This window comes from Diceros bicornis, chromosome 6, assembly GCF_020826845.1.
Source record: "Diceros bicornis minor isolate mBicDic1 chromosome 6, mDicBic1.mat.cur, whole genome shotgun sequence".
Taxonomy (NCBI): domain Eukaryota; kingdom Metazoa; phylum Chordata; class Mammalia; order Perissodactyla; family Rhinocerotidae; genus Diceros; species Diceros bicornis.
The window spans coordinates 85,449,078-85,474,388 of record NC_080745.1 but is presented as its reverse complement, the minus strand read 5'-3'; the positions used below and the strand labels follow the sequence as shown (position 1 = coordinate 85,474,388).

Sequence of the window (25,311 nt, the reverse complement as noted above, 5' to 3'; positions counted from 1 at the left end):
GAAGACAATACCATGTCTTCCTATTCATATGCACTATCGCATTCAATCCTTCCCCCAACTCCAGCATTCCCACCTACAGATGAGGACACTGAGGTGCAGACATGCTCAAAGAAGCCCAAGGACACACAGACTCCAGCTCTACTGTCCATGCTTTTAGCTATCATCCCGAGCTGCCTTTTGTCACAGCCACTGCCTGCTACCAGCCCACTCCTTGTGGTTCTTGCAAGGAAGGTGGTCCATGCCAATCTACCTTCCATACACCCGCCACAACTTGGTTTTCAACTGGCAGTCACCCAGCAGCCTTGACTAAGATTCTATATTGTTTTTCCTCTGATTTTCAGCACCATTCCAAGAGAAGAAACTTTTTGATCCTTGTGGTTTCCGTCTCTAATCTGTCACAAGCAACCAGGTTAGTTCATTCTCTCAGGTCCTATCTCTTCTCTGTCATAGAGTCTCTCCCGTAGAGGGGAGTTTAAGGATTCTGTGGATGGGAGCCTTATCTGAGCCGTCTCCATGGAGTCTCATTGTCCCCAAGCCAATGGCCAGCCTAAGAGGATGGTACAGAGGGACAGGATGCCTCAAGTGGAGATGGTCCCAGATTGCTCATTGTTTCATGGGTCAGCTCAAGACGGGACCAAGGATGTGCACCCCAGAGATTTACTCCTGAATATATCTCTGGATTTGCCTCCACCATCTCCATCCAGATTGAGACAAGGACTTAGAAGGCAAACAAGAACTGGGACCGACTGCAGCTGTCCCCACATTTGCCACAAAGTCAGGAAGTGTTCGACCACCAACGGCAGGCAATACTTCCAAAACTTCGTTGATAAGCAGTTTCTTTTTTCCTAGAGCTTCCGAAAATGTTTCAAGGGCACAGTTTGGGAAATGCGAACTAGAAAAATCCTCCCATCGGGGCACTTACCCTGGCTAGCTACAATATTAGGATGGCTAAGCCTGCAGGAGGAGGAGTATCTGACAGCTGGGGGAGGGTGGCTACTGTTAACCTAAGTCTATCCGTTCCCTCCAGTTCCTGACAGCAGCGACAGTGAATAACAGAGAAGCACTCTTCCCTCCTGCTCTGTCTGGCTGACTCCTACACTGGCTCTGGACCTCAGTTCACCTGGGACTTCCTAGAGACCGCTCTCTCTCTGATGGCTTGAGCACGTCTCTCTTGCCGAGTGCCTCTTGCTCCAGCATTTATCACGGCTGTAATATTAACGGAATGCTCAGTCGATCAACGTCTATCTTGCCATTAGACCCTACCTCCCTGAAGGCAGGGAACTTGTTCCCCTGAAACAACACAGACAGAGTCCACGCTGTGGTCTTTCCTGCTTAGAAGGGTCCTGGTGGGACTGGTTCTTGTCGAATGAGGTGGCAAGGATATTGAGGCCATTTTGAAAGGTATGTAAAAGTTCAATGCTAGAAATGCACCTGTGGAAAAGTCTTTACATCAACAAGTCGCACTTCTGAGGTAGCCAAGAACCAGTGGGGAAAATGTTCCAAACCTAAATACGCTTGACGTTAAGGAAAATATAGACATTAAGAAGAAATAAGTAAAAATAGGTAGCACTTAAAAGAGTTATACATATCTTCTGTCGCTTCCTCTGGAAATTCTCAGCCAAGTCATACTTCCATAATTCTATTGCAAACACAAAGCCTTAATTCAGTACTGGGCCACGCAGCTTCATTGCTCAGGGTGTGGTCTGCAGGTCCTCCTTACTTTGGGTTATATAAAAATGCAGATTCCCAAGCCCCACACCAGGTCCTCCAAATCAGAGACTCTGGACGGGGGTAAGGCGAATTCCAAGGACCTCACATTCAAACAAACACCCTAGTTGATTCGGATGTGCACTGAAATGGAGTCAAAGGCACAATAGCATGGACTGTATGACCACACGGTCCATTTACGCTATACATTCAAGATGTTTCTATTGCCTTTGTGTTTCTAGAAGAGACACAAATCATACTTGTATGCAGACCTCACACCATTCACGAAAGTTCAGTGAGGCAGTATTTATTCTTAAGATATAAATAACTGTGTAGAATGAAGAATACATTATCCAAAAATTACAACATATTCTTTTCAGAGTACTTACCAGGTTCTGTGAGAAGATCTGACTGGGAAACTATAAAGGAATAAAAGAAAAATCAGACGTGTGCGGTTCGTCCACAGGGATCCTCACCGAGAAATCCACCTTTGAACCCTTGCTTTTCTTACACTTGACTCTGAAGTTGAAATGTAGCAACTTCGGGGAGATCGATGCCAACAGATCTATAATCTGATTGCAAAATTTAATTCCAATTGATAAAGATTTCTGGAGTCTCTCGTGTGTGCACCGCAAAATACTAAACTAGTTCCAGCAAATGTGATGATAAAAAAAAGTGGCTCTTGATACCTTAAAAACAAGTTCAATGAAACACCCTTTAGTAATTTGTGCATTTGTTTCTGCATGTTTCCTGCTGCAGATATTGCTTTATTTCATTAAAATAGAAATTATCCTTTCATCACTGTAGAAGAACAAATTAGGCTTGTGCAAATATGCTTTTCTTATTTCTTTGAGAAAAGTTAGCGTATGCAGCTTGTATTAACGAAGTTGAGAGTTTTGATTTAATTTACCAGTTCTCAACTAACGGAATGGCATGGCTAAGAGCACAGATTAGTAACTATTTGATCATTTAGTCCAACAAAGTCAAGTGATTTTGTGTTGACAGAGACACTGGGAGATAAAGATTTCTCTCCTTTCCCACAAAAGGACAGAGATGATCATTACCGAGACTTACTACGCTTCATAGGGTTATTGGGAGAATTAAATGAGAAAATCCAGATAAAATGCTGATCGTACTGACTGGCACATTGCCGGCAGCCAACAAGCGTGAGCTACTACGGCAATGAGATTATGATGATGACCGTGAGTATACAATTTCCATCACTCGCTGTCTTAAGTATTTCATTATCTCATTTGGTCCTCATGGCAACCCTTGACGGAAGAGTTTCCTCGTCTTAAGAGAAGTAAACTGAAGCGCTTAGAGGTAAAATAACTTGCCCAAGGTACCACTATTATTTCCATTTTCCTGATGGAGACACCAAGGTTGGAGAAGGATAGGCATCTTTACTATTGTGCCTCTGCCATGTGCTACATCCTTTGTACTACCTCTTGGAGGCCCACCTGAGCAGATGACGCTGGCGTCTTCCCCGTGGCCGCAGTTGTGCGAGAGCCAGCCGTTGTGGGGGCAGCTCCACAGGTAGGACTCGTGTCCTGAGCAGCCTACTTCGTCCAGGACAATAGGCCCTGAGCCATGACCGAAGCGGGCACTTCCTGGGGCGGACGTGGCCTGGCCACAGCCCAGCTGCCTGCACACCACGTTGGCATCATTGGTGTCCCAGCCGTCGTCACACACGGTGCCCCACGAGCCCCGGTACAGGACCTCCACCCGGCCCTGACACCGGCCCTCTCCGTTCACCAGCCTCAAGGCCACATCTAGAGGAAAGCACGGAGATTTCACTGTCTGTCCCTTCTGAGGGACAAAATGCCGGGCCTGCGTGAGATGCAGAGCCCTTCACAGTGAGCGGGGATCCAGAAAAGACTGGACAATCAAACGGATTCCTCGCCTTGTTTTTGTGTTTGAACTTAACAAGCTAAACATTCTGCCTCTTCAGTGGAGTTTGGGTAACCTTGTATCCTGAGGGGCTTTCGTGGTGACAGCTCTTTCAGTTCTCACTTCTGTCCCCGGCCTGACCTCTCAAGTCCAGTTCCAATCACGAAAAGCTTGTCCTGCCCGTGGCACAGACCTTTCCCCCCACCATGGGAGCACCCACCGTGTGCCCGGCACTGCCATGGGGATTGCTCCCCACTCAGAAAGTAGAGCAATAACATTCTGGCTGTCAGCGAGAGAGCCAGGCTTGCTTCTAAAAGGCCTGTGTCCCTGCACACTTGGGACATCTCTTCTCCTCCCTCACACATACCACACGGCGCGGAGTTTTAAAGTTTAATCATGGCAGACGGTTTTGAGCATTTCCTAACATGCGAACCTCTGCTCATATTCAAGAGCTTGACATACGTCATCTTAGTTCATCCTCAAAACAACCCTGTGGGGAAACTGAGGTTCAAGAAGGTGACCCCAGATCAACTGACTCGTGAGTGAAGGGGCAGGATACGTACTCAGGCCGTTGCTCTTAACCATTTCACCTTTCTGCCTCCTGATACTGTTTTTAACATTTGAACAATTTGGCCCAAGTCACGCTCTGTGCTTTGGCCCCAGCCGGCACACTCATGCACTCACAGGACTAAATGAGAGGAGGAAATAGTGAGCAGGAGAAGTTACCGTGTAAGGCATCACCTGAGGCAGAAGTATCTGCCGTATTGCCATGACGTGATAAAAGTTCTAGAAAAGGATATAAAAAATAAGCGATTACATCCAGAGAGATTCGGTTAGATGCTCCTGTTCCAAACTGCCTCTGCTGCCCTCCTGAGTGGCTGTAAGCCCTGCTGGACACCCAGAAGGCCCGCCTGGGGCGCCCAGATCTTCGGAAGTGGGTGTGGCTGCGCTCAGGGTGGACTGGGGACTGTGGGCCTGTCTTCCGGTCAGAGCGGAACCTCGCAAGGAAGGGGCTGAGGGCCCAGGTGGACCCCAACAGAGGAGGCCCTTCCTGTCCTGCATCTAAAACCCAGCAGGATTCTCTGCAGCCGTGCCCCCTGAGTCCTTCGGGCTGGCCTTGGGTCCCACAACCTCCCAGTCGCAGAGTTTAATTACCTGTTGGCGTCTGCGTCTCCACAGAAGTGCTTTCCATGGTTGTTGCTAAAAATAAAGAGAAAAAGGCCAAATGAGAGCTCCTCTGAACACAAACATTAAATCTGACCCCCTTGCTCATTGGAGCAAGGGCGGGGGGCTGCATCACACTTCACTTTGGAGGCTTAGCTGGCCCCGTCCCTCCTAAATTAATTCACTCAGCGAATATGGACTAATCTCTGACCGCACACGAGGCACTGCGCTAAAAGTCGGGGAGAGAGAAGGGATCCATCGTAGAGGGTGAGGCTCAGTCCTCTGGAGCTCAGAGACTACTCAGCAGCCAGAGTTGATCACCGGCCAAGGAGGAGCAGAGAGTGGGGGGGAGCGGGACTCTCAGATGGAGCAAGTCGTGGGCTTGGGAGAAGGGCAAGAGCAATCCAAAGAGGAAAGAGGAACGGGTATTTCTTTGCGCTGACAAAGCTGGGCCACAGTCGAGCTGCCTGAGGACCACGTTGGCCTCATTGATGTCCCAGCTGGCATCAGACACCGTGCCCCGGGAACCCTGGGACAGGACCTCCACCTGCCCCTGACACCGATCACCTGCGTTCCGCAGCCTCAGGGCTAAACCCGATTCGGTCCCTAGAGGAAGGCACAGCATTTCTCTCGTATGTTCCAACTGAGAGACAAGGTCTCAGGCCTCTAAAGCATTCATAATCCTTCCCAGTAGACAAAGATCCCCGAGAGAATCACTGCCCGAGATGGACCCTTAACATGCCTTGAGTTAGAGTTCTTCGTGCTTCAACTGCAGTGACTGCTCTGCCAAAACCCAATCCACTAGAGCTTCTGAAGGAAAAGTACACACGCCTCAGTTTGCCTCCTGGAGAGGACCTGGAAACGATTCATCTTTTATGATGCTTTCGTGCCAAAATCGACTTAATACAAAGAGATCTGCCATGTTTAAATTCTTACTAAACTGTCTGACAAGGTTGCTTTCACGATCCCTTGTTTCTTACTTCCTGATACGGGGAGGGTTAAGGCATCTGACAAACTTCTCAGATACTTTTCCAAGGTCAAGTCCCGCCGGGAGCAGCCATCAGGGTCAGAGGCTTGAAGCTCTCTAACAGAACCAACAGGCCAGTGAGGGTCCTTGATGTCAGAGAACTGCGCCACTGGAACAGTCTCTCCACCTGGAACGTGGGGCCCACAAGGGACTCTTCCAGCTGCCCTGCCTGATGTTGTTGACGGCCCATTAAGTGGGCCAGTGAGGCCAGGTGGCTACACACCCTGAAAATGAAGAAGCAATTCACAATAGAAACAGGCAGCCAGAGGATTCTTTCAACAGACACCACAGTACCAGGAAGGGTCTGCCCCAGCACATCCCCACCTCATTTCCGACATACCATCCCTACTCCCACATTCAAGGGCAAGCTGACAGACGTGCCCGAGAGAATCCTCCAGTCAGAACTCTGCTATTTGAACACAGTTCAGAGGACACCATGCGATTCCCACTGCCAGGCTCCAGGCATCTTGCTTAGTCACGTGGCAGTCAATGTCAGAATCTGCATCCAGCTCAGAAGCTCTGAGCTCCAGAGTCTTGACAACACTCATCCACAGCACCAAACAGAACACTGAAGGTGTCCCTGCTTGGGCTGTGTCCATGCATTTTGAATGAACCCTTTTGCACAGATTTACTGAGACCAACTTGCACTCTTCCAACAGTCAACCACATAGTCCTAGAGGAGGCCGGCTGCCATTTTGGGAACGGTGGTAAATCGCCTGGAGAAAGAAGCTTCTACTTCTTTGTTTTCCAGGAAATGGAAACAGACTGTTCTCTAGCACCGGGGATCAGTGTTCAAGATAGCTAAGCTGTCAGAATGGACCAAAACAGGAGCCACAAAGAGATCTCTCCAGATATTCCCCCAAAGAACTAGTCACTTTCCTGGGGAGCTGGTACCTTTCCATCTGGATTCAGCCATTGTCCCAAACCCCCCGAAGAACCTGTTGTGTACATTAGGACATTGTGTACATTATTGCTCTACTGGGGGACAAATCGAAGGGCTTGAGCCTTAAAAACAAGCAAGGTATCGTCCTATATCTACAGGATGGGCCACTCTAGTTATTCTAGGAGAGAAGCCTAAGGAGATTGTATAGCGACTCCAACAGCACTTTCTCCAACAGAGAAAGTCCTCTGGGACGTAAGCAAATGTTTACTAAGAGTTATTGCATCTTCCTAGTTTCTTGAAGACAATACCATGTCTTCCTATTCATATGCACTATCGCATTCAATCCTTCCCCCAACTCCAGCATTCCCACCTACAGATGAGGACACTGAGGTGCAGACATGCTCAAAGAAGCCCAAGGACACACAGACTCCAGCTCTACTGTCCATGCTTTTAGCTATCATCCCGAGCTGCCTTTTGTCACAGCCACTGCCTGCTACCAGCCCACTCCTTGTGGTTCTTGCAAGGAAGGTGGTCCATGCCAATCTACCTTCCATACACCCGCCACAACTTGGTTTTCAACTGGCAGTCACCCAGCAGCCTTGACTAAGATTCTATATTGTTTTTCCTCTGATTTTCAGCACCATTCCAAGAGAAGAAACTTTTTGATCCTTGTGGTTTCCGTCTCTAATCTGTCACAAGCAACCAGGTTAGTTCATTCTCTCAGGTCCTATCTCTTCTCTGTCATAGAGTCTCTCCCGTAGAGGGGAGTTTAAGGATTCTGTGGATGGGAGCCTTATCTGAGCCGTCTCCATGGAGTCTCGTTGTCCCCAAGCCAATGGCCAGCCTAAGAGGATGGTACAGAGGGACAGGATGCCTCAAGTGGAGATGGTCCCAGATTGCTCATTGTTTCATGGGTCAGCTCAAGACGGGACCAAGGATGTGCACCCCAGAGATTTACTCCTGAATATATCTCTGGATTTGCCTCCACCATCTCCATCCAGATTGAGACAAGGACTTAGAAGGCAAACAAGAACTGGGACCGACTGCAGCTGTCCCCACATTTGCCACAAAGTCAGGAAGTGTTCGACCACCAACGGCAGGCAATACTTCCAAAACTTCGTTGATAAGCAGTTTCTTTTTTCCTAGAGCTTCCGAAAATGTTTCAAGGGCACAGTTTGGGAAATGCGAACTAGAAAAATCCTCCCATCGGGGCACTTACCCTGGCTAGCTACAATATTAGGATGGCTAAGCCTGCAGGAGGAGGAGTATCTGACAGCTGGGGGAGGGTGGCTACTGTTAACCTAAGTCTATCCGTTCCCTCCAGTTCCTGACAGCAGCGACAGTGAATAACAGAGAAGCACTCTTCCCTCCTGCTCTGTCTGGCTGACTCCTACACTGGCTCTGGACCTCAGTTCACCTGGGACTTCCTAGAGACCGCTCTCTCTCTGATGGCTTGAGCACGTCTCTCTTGCCGAGTGCCTCTTGCTCCAGCATTTATCACGGCTGTAATATTAACGGAATGCTCAGTCGATCAACGTCTATCTTGCCATTAGACCCTACCTCCCTGAAGGCAGGGAACTTGTTCCCCTGAAACAACACAGACAGAGTCCACGCTGTGGTCTTTCCTGCTTAGAAGGGTCCTGGTGGGACTGGTTCTTGTCGAATGAGGTGGCAAGGATATTGAGGCCATTTTGAAAGGTATGTAAAAGTTCAATGCTAGAAATGCACCTGTGGAAAAGTCTTTACATCAACAAGTCGCACTTCTGAGGTAGCCAAGAACCAGTGGGGAAAATGTTCCAAACCTAAATACGCTTGACGTTAAGGAAAATATAGACATTAAGAAGAAATAAGTAAAAATAGGTAGCACTTAAAAGAGTTATACATATCTTCTGTCGCTTCCTCTGGAAATTCTCAGCCAAGTCATACTTCCATAATTCTATTGCAAACACAAAGCCTTAATTCAGTACTGGGCCACGCAGCTTCATTGCTCAGGGTGTGGTCTGCAGGTCCTCCTTACTTTGGGTTATATAAAAATGCAGATTCCCAAGCCCCACACCAGGTCCTCCAAATCAGAGACTCTGGACGGGGGTAAGGCGAATTCCAAGGACCTCACATTCAAACAAACACCCTAGTTGATTCGGATGTGCACTGAAATGGAGTCAAAGGCACAATAGCATGGACTGTATGACCACACGGTCCATTTACGCTATACATTCAAGATGTTTCTATTGCCTTTGTGTTTCTAGAAGAGACACAAATCATACTTGTATGCAGACCTCACACCATTCACGAAAGTTCAGTGAGGCAGTATTTATTCTTAAGATATAAATAACTGTGTAGAATGAAGAATACATTATCCAAAAATTACAACATATTCTTTTCAGAGTACTTACCAGGTTCTGTGAGAAGATCTGACTGGGAAACTATAAAGGAATAAAAGAAAAATCAGACGTGTGCGGTTCGTCCACAGGGATCCTCACCGAGAAATCCACCTTTGAACCCTTGCTTTTCTTACACTTGACTCTGAAGTTGAAATGTAGCAACTTCGGGGAGATCGATGCCAACAGATCTATAATCTGATTGCAAAATTTAATTCCAATTGATAAAGATTTCTGGAGTCTCTCGTGTGTGCACCGCAAAATACTAAACTAGTTCCAGCAAATGTGATGATAAAAAAAAGTGGCTCTTGATACCTTAAAAACAAGTTCAATGAAACACCCTTTAGTAATTTGTGCATTTGTTTCTGCATGTTTCCTGCTGCAGATATTGCTTTATTTCATTAAAATAGAAATTATCCTTTCATCACTGTAGAAGAACAAATTAGGCTTGTGCAAATATGCTTTTCTTATTTCTTTGAGAAAAGTTAGCGTATGCAGCTTGTATTAACGAAGTTGAGAGTTTTGATTTAATTTACCAGTTCTCAACTAACGGAATGGCATGGCTAAGAGCACAGATTAGTAACTATTTGATCATTTAGTCCAACAAAGTCAAGTGATTTTGTGTTGACAGAGACACTGGGAGATAAAGATTTCTCTCCTTTCCCACAAAAGGACAGAGATGATCATTACCGAGACTTACTACGCTTCATAGGGTTATTGGGAGAATTAAATGAGAAAATCCAGATAAAATGCTGATCGTACTGACTGGCACATTGCCGGCAGCCAACAAGCGTGAGCTACTACGGCAATGAGATTATGATGATGACCGTGAGTATACAATTTCCATCACTCGCTGTCTTAAGTATTTCATTATCTCATTTGGTCCTCATGGCAACCCTTGACGGAAGAGTTTCCTCGTCTTAAGAGAAGTAAACTGAAGCGCTTAGAGGTAAAATAACTTGCCCAAGGTACCACTATTATTTCCATTTTCCTGATGGAGACACCAAGGTTGGAGAAGGATAGGCATCTTTACTATTGTGCCTCTGCCCTGTGCTACATCCTTTGTACTACCTCTTGGAGGCCCACCTGAGCAGATGACGCTGGCGTCTTCCCCGTGGCCGCAGTTGTGCGAGAGCCAGCCGTTGTGGGGGCAGCTCCACAGGTAGGACTCGTGTCCTGAGCAGCCTACTTCGTCCAGGACAATAGGCCCTGAGCCATGACCGAAGCGGGCACTTCCTGGGGCGGACGTGGCCTGGCCACAGCCCAGCTGCCTGCACACCACGTTGGCATCATTGGTGTCCCAGCCGTCGTCACACACGGTGCCCCACGAGCCCCGGTACAGGACCTCCACCCGGCCCTGACACCGGCCCTCTCCGTTCACCAGCCTCAAGGCCACATCTAGAGGAAAGCACGGAGATTTCACTGTCTGTCCCTTCTGAGGGACAAAATGCCGGGCCTGCGTGAGATGCAGAGCCCTTCACAGTGAGCGGGGATCCAGAAAAGACTGGACAATCAAACGGATTCCTCGCCTTGTTTTTGTGTTTGAACTTAACAAGCTAAACATTCTGCCTCTTCAGTGGAGTTTGGGTAACCTTGTATCCTGAGGGGCTTTCGTGGTGACAGCTCTTTCAGTTCTCACTTCTGTCCCCGGCCTGACCTCTCAAGTCCAGTTCCAATCACGAAAAGCTTGTCCTGCCCGTGGCACAGACCTTTCCCCCCACCATGGGAGCACCCACCGTGTGCCCGGCACTGCCATGGGGATTGCTCCCCACTCAGAAAGTAGAGCAATAACATTCTGGCTGTCAGCGAGAGAGCCAGGCTTGCTTCTAAAAGGCCTGTGTCCCTGCACACTTGGGACATCTCTTCTCCTCCCTCACACATACCACACGGCGCGGAGTTTTAAAGTTTAATCATGGCAGACGGTTTTGAGCATTTCCTAACATGCGAACCTCTGCTCATATTCAAGAGCTTGACATACGTCATCTTAGTTCATCCTCAAAACAACCCTGTGGGGAAACTGAGGTTCAAGAAGGTGACCCCAGATCAACTGACTCGTGAGTGAAGGGGCAGGATACGTACTCAGGCCGTTGCTCTTAACCATTTCACCTTTCTGCCTCCTGATACTGTTTTTAACATTTGAACAATTTGGCCCAAGTCACGCTCTGTGCTTTGGCCCCAGCCGGCACACTCATGCACTCACAGGACTAAATGAGAGGAGGAAATAGTGAGCAGGAGAAGTTACCGTGTAAGGCATCACCTGAGGCAGAAGTATCTGCCGTATTGCCATGACGTGATAAAAGTTCTAGAAAAGGATATAAAAAATAAGCGATTACATCCAGAGAGATTCGGTTAGATGCTCCTGTTCCAAACTGCCTCTGCTGCCCTCCTGAGTGGCTGTAAGCCCTGCTGGACACCCAGAAGGCCCGCCTGGGGCGCCCAGATCTTCGGAAGTGGGTGTGGCTGCGCTCAGGGTGGACTGGGGACTGTGGGCCTGTCTTCCGGTCAGAGCGGAACCTCGCAAGGAAGGGGCTGAGGGCCCAGGTGGACCCCAACAGAGGAGGCCCTTCCTGTCCTGCATCTAAAACCCAGCAGGATTCTCTGCAGCCGTGCCCCCTGAGTCCTTCGGGCTGGCCTTGGGTCCCACAACCTCCCAGTTGCAGAGTTTAATTACCTGTTGGCGTCTGCGTCTCCACAGAAGTGCTTTCCATGGTTGTTGCTAAAAATAAAGAGAAAAAGGCCAAATGAGAGCTCCTCTGAACACAAACATTAAATCTGACCCCCTTGCTCATTGGAGCAAGGGCGGGGGGCTGCATCACACTTCACTTTGGAGGCTTAGCTGGCCCCGTCCCTCCTAAATTAATTCACTCAGCGAATATGGACTAATCTCTGACCGCACACGAGGCACTGCGCTAAAAGTCGGGGAGAGAGAAGGGATCCATCGTAGAGGGTGAGGCTCAGTCCTCTGGAGCTCAGAGACTACTCAGCAGCCAGAGTTGATCACCGGCCAAGGAGGAGCAGAGAGTGGGGGGGAGCGGGACTCTCAGATGGAGCAAGTCGTGGGCTTGGGAGAAGGGCAAGAGCAATCCAAAGAGGAAAGAGGAACGGGTATTTCTTTGCGCTGACAAAGCTGGGCCACAGTCGAGCTGCCTGAGGACCACGTTGGCCTCATTGATGTCCCAGCTGGCATCAGACACCGTGCCCCGGGAACCCTGGGACAGGACCTCCACCTGCCCCTGACACCGATCACCTGCGTTCCGCAGCCTCAGGGCTAAACCCGATTCGGTCCCTAGAGGAAGGCACAGCATTTCTCTCGTATGTTCCAACTGAGAGACAAGGTCTCAGGCCTCTAAAGCATTCATAATCCTTCCCAGTAGACAAAGATCCCCGAGAGAATCACTGCCCGGGATGGACCCTTAACATGCCTTGAGTTAGAGTTCTTCGTGCTTCAACTGCAGTGACTGCTCTGCCAAAACCCAATCCACTAGAGCTTCTGAAGGAAAAGTACACACGCCTCAGTTTGCCTCCTGGAGAGGACCTGGAAACGATTCATCTTTTATGATGCTTTCGTGCCAAAATCGACTTAATACAAAGAGATCTGCCATGTTTAAATTCTTACTAAACTGTCTGACAAGGTTGCTTTCACGATCCCTTGTTTCTTACTTCCTGATACGGGGAGGGTTAAGGCATCTGACAAACTTCTCAGATACTTTTCCAAGGTCAAGTCCCGCCGGGAGCAGCCATCAGGGTCAGAGGCTTGAAGCTCTCTAACAGAACCAACAGGCCAGTGAGGGTCCTTGATGTCAGAGAACTGCGCCACTGGAACAGTCTCTCCACCTGGAACGTGGGGCCCACAAGGGACTCTTCCAGCTGCCCTGCCTGATGTTGTTGACGGCCCATTAAGTGGGCCAGTGAGGCCAGGTGGCTACACACCCTGAAAATGAAGAAGCAATTCACAATAGAAACAGGCAGCCAGAGGATTCTTTCAACAGACACCACAGTACCAGGAAGGGTCTGCCCCAGCACATCCCCACCTCATTTCCGACATACCATCCCTACTCCCACATTCAAGGGCAAGCTGACAGACGTGCCCGAGAGAATCCTCCAGTCAGAACTCTGCTATTTGAACACAGTTCAGAGGACACCATGCGATTCCCACTGCCAGGCTCCAGGCATCTTGCTTAGTCACGTGGCAGTCAATGTCAGAATCTGCATCCAGCTCAGAAGCTCTGAGCTCCAGAGTCTTGACAACACTCATCCACAGCACCAAACAGAACACTGAAGGTGTCCCTGCTTGGGCTGTGTCCATGCATTTTGAATGAACCCTTTTGCACAGATTTACTGAGACCAACTTGCACTCTTCCAACAGTCAACCACATAGTCCTAGAGGAGGCCGGCTGCCATTTTGGGAACGGTGGTAAATCGCCTGGAGAAAGAAGCTTCTACTTCTTTGTTTTCCAGGAAATGGAAACAGACTGTTCTCTAGCACCGGGGATCAGTGTTCAAGATAGCTAAGCTGTCAGAATGGACCAAAACAGGAGCCACAAAGAGATCTCTCCAGATATTCCCCCAAAGAACTAGTCACTTTCCTGGGGAGCTGGTACCTTTCCATCTGGATTCAGCCATTGTCCCAAACCCCCCGAAGAACCTGTTGTGTACATTAGGACATTGTGTACATTATTGCTCTACTGGGGGACAAATCGAAGGGCTTGAGCCTTAAAAACAAGCAAGGTATCGTCCTATATCTACAGGATGGGCCACTCTAGTTATTCTAGGAGAGAAGCCTAAGGAGATTGTATAGCGACTCCAACAGCACTTTCTCCAACAGAGAAAGTCCTCTGGGACGTAAGCAAATGTTTACTAAGAGTTATTGCATCTTCCTAGTTTCTTGAAGACAATACCATGTCTTCCTATTCATATGCACTATCGCATTCAATCCTTCCCCCAACTCCAGCATTCCCACCTACAGATGAGGACACTGAGGTGCAGACATGCTCAAAGAAGCCCAAGGACACACAGACTCCAGCTCTACTGTCCATGCTTTTAGCTATCATCCCGAGCTGCCTTTTGTCACAGCCACTGCCTGCTACCAGCCCACTCCTTGTGGTTCTTGCAAGGAAGGTGGTCCATGCCAATCTACCTTCCATACACCCGCCACAACTTGGTTTTCAACTGGCAGTCACCCAGCAGCCTTGACTAAGATTCTATATTGTTTTTCCTCTGATTTTCAGCACCATTCCAAGAGAAGAAACTTTTTGATCCTTGTGGTTTCCGTCTCTAATCTGTCACAAGCAACCAGGTTAGTTCATTCTCTCAGGTCCTATCTCTTCTCTGTCATAGAGTCTCTCCCGTAGAGGGGAGTTTAAGGATTCTGTGGATGGGAGCCTTATCTGAGCCGTCTCCATGGAGTCTCGTTGTCCCCAAGCCAATGGCCAGCCTAAGAGGATGGTACAGAGGGACAGGATGCCTCAAGTGGAGATGGTCCCAGATTGCTCATTGTTTCATGGGTCAGCTCAAGACGGGACCAAGGATGTGCACCCCAGAGATTTACTCCTGAATATATCTCTGGATTTGCCTCCACCATCTCCATCCAGATTGAGACAAGGACTTAGAAGGCAAACAAGAACTGGGACCGACTGCAGCTGTCCCCACATTTGCCACAAAGTCAGGAAGTGTTCGACCACCAACGGCAGGCAATACTTCCAAAACTTCGTTGATAAGCAGTTTCTTTTTTCCTAGAGCTTCCGAAAATGTTTCAAGGGCACAGTTTGGGAAATGCGAACTAGAAAAATCCTCCCATCGGGGCACTTACCCTGGCTAGCTACAATATTAGGATGGCTAAGCCTGCAGGAGGAGGAGTATCTGACAGCTGGGGGAGGGTGGCTACTGTTAACCTAAGTCTATCCGTTCCCTCCAGTTCCTGACAGCAGCGACAGTGAATAACAGAGAAGCACTCTTCCCTCCTGCTCTGTCTGGCTGACTCCTACACTGGCTCTGGACCTCAGTTCACCTGGGACTTCCTAGAGACCGCTCTCTCTCTGATGGCTTGAGCACGTCTCTCTTGCCGAGTGCCTCTTGCTCCAGCATTTATCACGGCTGTAATATTAACGGAATGCTCAGTCGATCAACGTCTATCTTGCCATTAGACCCTACCTCCCTGAAGGCAGGGAACTTGTTCCCCTGAAACAACACAGACAGAGTCCACGCTGTGGTCTTTCCTGCTTAGAAGGGTCCTGGTGGGACTGGTTCTTGTCGAATGAGGTGGCAAGGATATTGAGGCCATTTTGAAAGGTATGTAAAAGTTCAATGCTAGAAATGCACCTGTGGAAAAGTCTTTACATCAACAAGTCGCACTTCTGAGGTAGCCAAGAACCAGTGGGGAAAATGTTCCAAACCTAAATACGCTTGACGTTAAGGAAAATATAGACATTAAGAAGAAATAAGTAAAAATAGGTAGCACTTAAAAGAGTTATACATATCTTCTGTCGCTTCCTCTGGAAATTCTCAGCCAAGTCATACTTCCATAATTCTATTGCAAACACAAAGCCTTAATTCAGTACTGGGCCACGCAGCTTCATTGCTCAGGGTGTGGTCTGCAGGTCCTCCTTACTTTGGGTTATATAAAAATGCAGATTCCCAAGCCCCACACCAGGTCCTCCAAATCAGAGACTCTGGACGGGGGTAAGGCGAATTCCAAGGACCTCACATTCAAACAAACACCCTAGTTGATTCGGATGTGCACTGAAATGGAGTCAAAGGCACAATAGCATGGACTGTATGACCACACGGTCCATTTACGCTATACATTCAAGATGTTTCTATTGCCTTTGTGTTTCTAGAAGAGACACAAATCATACTTGTATGCAGACCTCACACCATTCACGAAAGTTCAGTGAGGCAGTATTTATTCTTAAGATATAAATAACTGTGTAGAATGAAGAATACATTATCCAAAAATTACAACATATTCTTTTCAGAGTACTTACCAGGTTCTGTGAGAAGATCTGACTGGGAAACTATAAAGGAATAAAAGAAAAATCAGACGTGTGCGGTTCGTCCACAGGGATCCTCACCGAGAAATCCACCTTTGAACCCTTGCTTTTCTTACACTTGACTCTGAAGTTGAAATGTAGCAACTTCGGGGAGATCGATGCCAACAGATCTATAATCTGATTGCAAAATTTAATTCCAATTGATAAAGATTTCTGGAGTCTCTCGTGTGTGCACCGCAAAATACTAAACTAGTTCCAGCAAATGTGATGATAAAAAAAAGTGGCTCTTGATACCTTAAAAACAAGTTCAATGAAACACCCTTTAGTAATTTGTGCATTTGTTTCTGCATGTTTCCTGCTGCAGATATTGCTTTATTTCATTAAAATAGAAATTATCCTTTCATCACTGTAGAAGAACAAATTAGGCTTGTGCAAATATGCTTTTCTTATTTCTTTGAGAAAAGTTAGCGTATGCAGCTTGTATTAACGAAGTTGAGAGTTTTGATTTAATTTACCAGTTCTCAACTAACGGAATGGCATGGCTAAGAGCACAGATTAGTAACTATTTGATCATTTAGTCCAACAAAGTCAAGTGATTTTGTGTTGACAGAGACACTGGGAGATAAAGATTTCTCTCCTTTCCCACAAAAGGACAGAGATGATCATTACCGAGACTTACTACGCTTCATAGGGTTATTGGGAGAATTAAATGAGAAAATCCAGATAAAATGCTGATCGTACTGACTGGCACATTGCCGGCAGCCAACAAGCGTGAGCTACTACGGCAATGAGATTATGATGATGACCGTGAGTATACAATTTCCATCACTCGCTGTCTTAAGTATTTCATTATCTCATTTGGTCCTCATGGCAACCCTTGACGGAAGAGTTTCCTCGTCTTAAGAGAAGTAAACTGAAGCGCTTAGAGGTAAAATAACTTGCCCAAGGTACCACTATTATTTCCATTTTCCTGATGGAGACACCAAGGTTGGAGAAGGATAGGCATCTTTACTATTGTGCCTCTGCCCTGTGCTACATCCTTTGTACTACCTCTTGGAGGCCCACCTGAGCAGATGACGCTGGCGTCTTCCCCGTGGCCGCAGTTGTGCGAGAGCCAGCCGTTGTGGGGGCAGCTCCACAGGTAGGACTCGTGTCCTGAGCAGCCTACTTCGTCCAGGACAATAGGCCCTGAGCCATGACCGAAGCGGGCACTTCCTGGGGCGGACGTGGCCTGGCCACAGCCCAGCTGCCTGCACACCACGTTGGCATCATTGGTGTCCCAGCCGTCGTCACACACGGTGCCCCACGAGCCCCGGTACAGGACCTCCACCCGGCCCTGACACCGGCCCTCTCCGTTCACCAGCCTCAAGGCCACATCTAGAGGAAAGCACGGAGATTTCACTGTCTGTCCCTTCTGAGGGACAAAATGCCGGGCCTGCGTGAGATGCAGAGCCCTTCACAGTGAGCGGGGATCCAGAAAAGACTGGACAATCAAACGGATTCCTCGCCTTGTTTTTGTGTTTGAACTTAACAAGCTAAACATTCTGCCTCTTCAGTGGAGTTTGGGTAACCTTGTATCCTGAGGGGCTTTCGTGGTGACAGCTCTTTCAGTTCTCACTTCTGTCCCCGGCCTGACCTCTCAAGTCCAGTTCCAATCACGAAAAGCTTGTCCTGCCCGTGGCACAGACCTTTCCCCCCACCATGGGAGCACCCACCGTGTGCCCGGCACTGCCATGGGGATTGCTCCCCACTCAGAAAGTAGAGCAATAACATTCTGGCTGTCAGCGAGAGAGCCAGGCTTGCTTCTAAAAGGCCTGTGTCCCTGCACACTTGGGACATCTCTTCTCCTCCCTCACACATACCACACGGCGCGGAGTTTTAAAGTTTAATCATGGCAGACGGTTTTGAGCATTTCCTAACATGCGAACCTCTGCTCATATTCAAGAGCTTGACATACGTCATCTTAGTTCATCCTCAAAACAACCCTGTGGGGAAACTGAGGTTCAAGAAGGTGACCCCAGATCAACTGACTCGTGAGTGAAGGGGCAGGATACGTACTCAGGCCGTTGCTCTTAACCATTTCACCTTTCTGCCTCCTGATACTGTTTTTAACATTTGAACAATTTGGCCCAAGTCACGCTCTGTGCTTTGGCCCCAGCCGGCACACTCATGCACTCACAGGACTAAATGAGAGGAGGAAATAGTGAGCAGGAGAAGTTACCATGTAAGGCATCACCTGAGGCAGAAGTATCTGCCGTATTGCCATGACGTGATAAAAGTTCTAGAAAAGGATATAAAAAATAAGCGATTACATCCAGAGAGATTCGGTTAGATGCTCCTGTTCCAAACTGCCTCTGCTGCCCTCCTGAGTGGCTGTAAGCCCTGCTGGACACCCAGAAGGCCCGCCTGGGGCGCCCAGATCTTCGGAAGTGGGTGTGGCTGCGCTCAGGGTGGACTGGGGACTGTGGGCCTGTCTTCCGGTCAGAGCGGAACCTCGCAAGGAAGGGGCTGAGGGCCCAGGTGGACCCCAACAGAGGAGGCCCTTCCTGTCCTGCATCTAAAACCCAGCAGGATTCTCTGCAGCCATGCCCCCTGAGTCCTTCGGGCTGGCCTTGGGTCCCACAACCTCCCAGTCGCAGAGTTTAATTACCTGTTGGCGTCTGCGTCTCCACAGAAGTGCTTTCCATGGTTGTTGCTAAAAATAAAGAGAAAAAGGCCAAATGAGAGCTCCTCTGAACACAAACATTAAATCTGACCCCCTTGCTCATTGGAGCAAGGGCGGGGGGCTGCATCACACTTCACTTTGGAGGCTTAGCTGGCCCCGTCCCTCCTAAATTAATTCACTCAGCGAATATGGACTAATCTCTGACCGCACACGAGGCACTGCGCTAAAAGTCGGGGAGAGAGAAGGGATCCATCGTAGAGGGTGAGGCTCAGTCCTCTGGAGCTCAGAGACTACTCAGCAGCCAGAGTTGGTCACCGGCCAAGGAGGAGCAGAGAGTGGGGGGGAGCGGGACTCTCAGATGGAGCAAGTCGTGGGCTTGGGAGAAGGGCAAGAGCAATCCAAAGAGGAAAGAGGAACGGGTATTTCTTTGCGCTGACAAAGCTGGGCCACAGTCGAGCTGCCTGAGGACCACGTTGGCCTCATTGATGTCCCAGCTGGCATCAGACACCGTGCCCCGGGAACCCTGGGACAGGACCTCCACCTGCCCCTGACACCGATCACCTGCGTTCCGCAGCCTCAGGGCTAAACCCGATTCGGTCCCTAGAGGAAGGCACAGCATTTCTCTCGTATGTTCCAACTGAGAGACAAGGTCTCAGGCCTCTAAAGCATTCATAATCCTTCCCAGTAGACAAAGATCCCCGAGAGAATCACTGCCCGGGATGGACCCTTAACATGCCTTGAGTTAGAGTTCTTCGTGCTTCAACTGCAGTGACTGCTCTGCCAAAACCCAATCCACTAGAGCTTCTGAAGGAAAAGTACACACGCCTCAGTTTGCCTCCTGGAGAGGACCTGGAAACGATTCATCTTTTATGATGCTTTCGTGCCAAAATCGACTTAATACAAAGAGATCTGCCATGTTTAAATTCTTACTAAACTGTCTGACAAGGTTGCTTTCACGATCCCTTGTTTCTTACTTCCTGATACGGGGAGGGTTAAGGCATCTGACAAACTTCTCAGATACTTTTCCAAGGTCAAGTCCCGCCGGGAGCAGCCATCAGGGTCAGAGGCTTGAAGCTCTCTAACAGAACCAACAGGCCAGTGAGGGTCCTTGATGTCAGAGAACTGCGCCACTGGAACAGTCTCTCCACCTGGAACGTGGGGCCCACAAGGGACTCTTCCAGCTGCCCTGCCTGATGTTGTTGACGGCCCATTAAGTGGGCCAGTGAGGCCAGGTGGCTACACACCCTGAAAATGAAGAAGCAATTCACAATAGAAACAGGCAGCCAGAGGATTCTTTCAACAGACACCACAGTACCCGGAAGGGTCTGCCCCAGCACATCCCCACCTCATTTCCGACATACCATCCCTACTCCCACATTCAAGGGCAAGCTGACAGACGTGCCCGAGAGAATCCTCCAGTCAGAACTCTGCTATTTGAACACAGTTCAGAGGACACCATGCGATTCCCACTGCCAGGCTCCAGGCATCTTGCTTAGTCACGTGGCAGTCAATGTCAGAATCTGCATCCAGCTCAGAAGCTCTGAGCTCCAGAGTCTTGACAACACTCATCCACAGCACCAAACAGAACACTGAAGGTGTCCCTGCTTGGGCTGTGTCCATGCATTTTGAATGAACCCTTTTGCACAGATTTACTGAGACCAACTTGCACTCTTCCAACAGTCAACCACATAGTCCTAGAGGAGGCCGGCTGCCATTTTGGGAACGGTGGTAAATCGCCTGGAGAAAGAAGCTTCTACTTCTTTGTTTTCCAGGAAATGGAAACAGACTGTTCTCTAGCACCGGGGATCAGTGTTCAAGATAGCTAAGCTGTCAGAATGGACCAAAACAGGAGCCACAAAGAGATCTCTCCAGATATTCCCCCAAAGAACTAGTCACTTTCCTGGGGAGCTGGTACCTTTCCATCTGGATTCAGCCATTGTCCCAAACCCCCCGAAGAACCTGTTGTGTACATTAGGACATTGTGTACATTATTGCTCTACTGGGGGACAAATCGAAGGGCTTGAGCCTTAAAAACAAGCAAGGTATCGTCCTATATCTACAGGATGGGCCACTCTAGTTATTCTAGGAGAGAAGCCTAAGGAGATTGTATAGCGACTCCAACAGCACTTTCTCCAACAGAGAAAGTCCTCTGGGACGTAAGCAAATGTTTACTAAGAGTTATTGCATCTTCCTAGTTTCTTGAAGACAATACCATGTCTTCCTATTCATATGCACTATCGCATTCAATCCTTCCCCCAACTCCAGCATTCCCACCTACAGATGAGGACACTGAGGTGCAGACATGCTCAAAGAAGCCCAAGGACACACAGACTCCAGCTCTACTGTCCATGCTTTTAGCTATCATCCCGAGCTGCCTTTTGTCACAGCCACTGCCTGCTACCAGCCCACTCCTTGTGGTTCTTGCAAGGAAGGTGGTCCATGCCAATCTACCTTCCATACACCCGCCACAACTTGGTTTTCAACTGGCAGTCACCCAGCAGCCTTGACTAAGATTCTATATTGTTTTTCCTCTGATTTTCAGCACCATTCCAAGAGAAGAAACTTTTTGATCCTTGTGGTTTCCGTCTCTAATCTGTCACAAGCAACCAGGTTAGTTCATTCTCTCAGGTCCTATCTCTTCTCTGTCATAGAGTCTCTCCCGTAGAGGGGAGTTTAAGGATTCTGTGGATGGGAGCCTTATCTGAGCCGTCTCCATGGAGTCTCGTTGTCCCCAAGCCAATGGCCAGCCTAAGAGGATGGTACAGAGGGACAGGATGCCTCAAGTGGAGATGGTCCCAGATTGCTCATTGTTTCATGGGTCAGCTCAAGACGGGACCAAGGATGTGCACCCCAGAGATTTACTCCTGAATATATCTCTGGATTTGCCTCCACCATCTCCATCCAGATTGAGACAAGGACTTAGAAGGCAAACAAGAACTGGGACCGACTGCAGCTGTCCCCACATTTGCCACAAAGTCAGGAAGTGTTCGACCACCAACGGCAGGCAATACTTCCAAAACTTCGTTGATAAGCAGTTTCTTTTTTCCTAGAGCTTCCGAAAATGTTTCAAGGGCACAGTTTGGGAAATGCGAACTAGAAAAATCCTCCCATCGGGGCACTTACCCTGGCTAGCTACAATATTAGGATGGCTAAGCCTGCAGGAGGAGGAGTATCTGACAGCTGGGGGAGGGTGGCTACTGTTAACCTAAGTCTATCCGTTCCCTCCAGTTCCTGACAGCAGCGACAGTGAATAACAGAGAAGCACTCTTCCCTCCTGCTCTGTCTGGCTGACTCCTACACTGGCTCTGGACCTCAGTTCACCTGGGACTTCCTAGAGACCGCTCTCTCTCTGATGGCTTGAGCACGTCTCTCTTGCCGAGTGCCTCTTGCTCCAGCATTTATCACGGCTGTAATATTAACGGAATGCTCAGTCGATCAACGTCTATCTTGCCATTAGACCCTACCTCCCTGAAGGCAGGGAACTTGTTCCCCTGAAACAACACAGACAGAGTCCACGCTGTGGTCTTTCCTGCTTAGAAGGGTCCTGGTGGGACTGGTTCTTGTCGAATGAGGTGGCAAGGATATTGAGGCCATTTTGAAAGGTATGTAAAAGTTCAATGCTAGAAATGCACCTGTGGAAAAGTCTTTACATCAACAAGTCGCACTTCTGAGGTAGCCAAGAACCAGTGGGGAAAATGTTCCAAACCTAAATACGCTTGACGTTAAGGAAAATATAGACATTAAGAAGAAATAAGTAAAAATAGGTAGCACTTAAAAGAGTTATACATATCTTCTGTCGCTTCCTCTGGAAATTCTCAGCCAAGTCATACTTCCATAATTCTATTGCAAACACAAAGCCTTAATTCAGTACTGGGCCACGCAGCTTCATTGCTCAGGGTGTGGTCTGCAGGTCCTCCTTACTTTGGGTTATATAAAAATGCAGATTTCCAAGCCCCACACCAGGTCCTCCAAATCAGAGACTCTGGACGGGGGTAAGGCGAATTCCAAGGACCTCACATTCAAACAAACACCCTAGTTGATTCGGATGTGCACTGAAATGGAGTCAAAGGCACAATAGCATGGACTGTATGACCACACGGTCCATTTACGCTATACATTCAAGATGTTTCTATTGCCTTTGTGTTTCTAGAAGAGACACAAATCATACTTGTATGCAGACCTCACACCATTCACGAAAGTTCAGTGAGGCAGTATTTATTCTTAAGATATAAATAACTGTGTAGAATGAAGAATACATTATCCAAAAATTACAACATATTCTTTTCAGAGTACTTACCAGGTTCTGTGAGAAGATCTGACTGGGAAACTATAAAGGAATAAAAGAAAAATCAGACGTGTGTGGTTCGTCCACAGGTATCCTCACCGAGAAATCCACCTTTGAACCCTTGCTTTTCTTACACTTGACTCTGAAGTTGAAATGTAGCAACTTCGGGGAGATCGATGCCAACAGATCTATAATCTGATTGCAAAATTTAATTCCAATTGATAAAGATTTCTGGAGTCTCTCGTGTCTGCACCGCAAAATACTAAACTAGTTCCAGCAAATGTGATGATAAAAAAAAGTGGCTCTTGATACCTTAAAAACAAGTTCAATGAAACACCCTTTAGTAATTTGTGCATTTGTTTCTGCATGTTTCCTGCTGCAGATATTGCTTTATTTCATTAAAATAGAAATTATCCTTTCATCACTGTAGAAGAACAAATTAGGCTTGTGCAAATATGCTTTTCTTATTTCTTTGAGAAAAGTTAGCATATGCAGCTTGTATTAACGAAGTTGAGAGTTTTGATTTAATTTACCAGTTCTCAACTAACGGAATGGCATGGCTAAGAGCACAGATTAGTAACTATTTGATCATTTAGTCCAACAAAGTCAAGTGATTTTGTGTTGACAGAGACACTGGGAGATAAAAATTTCTCTCCATTCCCACAAAAGGACAGAGATGATCATTACCGAGACTTACTACGCTTCATAGGGTTATTGGGAGAATTAAATGAGAAAATCCAGATAAAATGCTTATTGCACTGACTGGCACGTTTCCAGCAGCTAACAAGTGTGAGCTACTATGGCAACGAAATGATGATGATGACCATGATTATACAGTTTCCACTACTCGTTGTCTTAAGTATTTCATTATCTCATTTGGCCTCATGGCAACCCTTGTTGGAAGAGTTTCCTCGTCTTAAGAGAAGTAAACTGAATCACTTAGAGGGTAAACAACTTGCCCCAAGGTACCACTATTACTTCCATGTCTCTGACGGAAACACCAAGGTTGGAGCAGGATAGACACCCTTACTATTATGCCTCCGCCCTGTGCTGCATCATTTGTACTACCTCTTGGAGGCCCACCTGAGCAGATGACGCTGGCGTCTTCCCCGTGGCCGCAGTTGTGCGAGAGCCAGCCGTTGTGGGGGCAGCTCCACAGGTAGGACTCGTTTCCAGAGCAGCCCACGTCGTCCAGGACAATAGGCCCTGAGCCATGACCGAAGCGGGCACTTCCTGGCGCTGACAGAGCTGGGCCACAGTCGAGCTGCCTGCACACCACGTTGGCGTCATTGGTGTCCCAGTTGTCGTCACACACAGTGCCCCACGAGCCCCGGAACAGGACCTCCACCCGGCCCTGACACCGGCCCTCTCCGTTCACCAGCCTCAGGGCCAAACCGGGTTCCATCCCTAGAAAAATGCAGAGCATTTCTCTTGTGAATCCTTGAAGAACAATGGCTCAGGCCTTTTAAGCATTCATAATTCTTCCCAGTAGGCATAGATCAATGAGACAATCACTAACCGGCAGTAATCCTAAATATGACATTAGTTAGAGTCTTTCATATTATACACACAGTTTCCTCTCTGCCAAAACCCAGTCCACTAGAGCTTCAGAATGAATAAAATACCTCTCAGTTTGCATCCAGGTGAGGATCTCGAATCTTTTCACATGTTCCTTCTCTAGCATACCATGGGCAGAGTCCCCACTCCCTTGAACTGGGCCTCATGGACACCCATGCTGAAGAGTCACCTGATAACCCCAGGATGCCCTAACAGGAGGTTTCACATTCGTCTGAGGCTCTGAGGTTGGCTTGGAGAGAATTTTACATTGGTCCTTCTTGCTGCACTCCAGATCTTTGGGGCCATAATGGCCCAGGTCAGCACAGAGCTGTGCAGATGGGACAACTGGCACTGTGGACAAGAGACTGATCCCACTGGCCACTGACCCAAAACACTCAGGCTCTTGGAGACCCCATGTTCTGACTGATCCCTCTGACCCACTGGAACATGGACAATGAAGGAGGCTCCCAATCAAGCCAGGCACTCTGGTTCACAACGGATCTCCCTTTGCACATGTTCACAACACTCTCTCTCACTCCATCCCTTAAAAAGTATTCCTGAATAGGAGTCAAACCCATGAATATACTTTTATATCCTGACCTGCAGAGAAGGACTCATATGAAATTATTCATTTCCTATTGCAGCAGGAGTCTCAGTGTTTGAGATAGTAGTCTCTGCAAACACAGATTGTAGAAGGAGAGAAAAACAGAAACTACAAAGTTAAGTCTTCTCTGAGGAGACTCAACGACTGAAAGTAAACTAGAAT

General features: G+C 48.1%; 1 protein-coding gene across 1 annotated transcript in view; it reads right to left on the bottom strand.

Annotated features, from left to right (window-relative positions):
* The window catches only part of LOC131407635 (deleted in malignant brain tumors 1 protein-like), a 171,392-nt gene that overhangs the window by 132,752 nt on the left and 13,329 nt on the right, over nt 1-25,311 (bottom strand). The window contains 15 exon segments of the mRNA XM_058544392.1: nt 2,870-2,881; nt 3,168-3,537; nt 4,415-4,610; nt 4,753-4,797; nt 5,199-5,404; nt 5,555-5,568; nt 10,118-10,447; nt 12,051-12,086; nt 12,374-12,395; nt 17,051-17,473; nt 18,351-18,546; nt 18,689-18,733; nt 19,141-19,326; nt 21,882-21,897; nt 24,072-24,395. Coding sequence (XP_058400375.1) covers nt 2,870-2,881; nt 3,168-3,537; nt 4,415-4,610; nt 4,753-4,797; nt 5,199-5,404; nt 5,555-5,568; nt 10,118-10,447; nt 12,051-12,086; nt 12,374-12,395; nt 17,051-17,473; nt 18,351-18,546; nt 18,689-18,733; nt 19,141-19,326; nt 21,882-21,897; nt 24,072-24,395 — 2,421 coding nt within the window.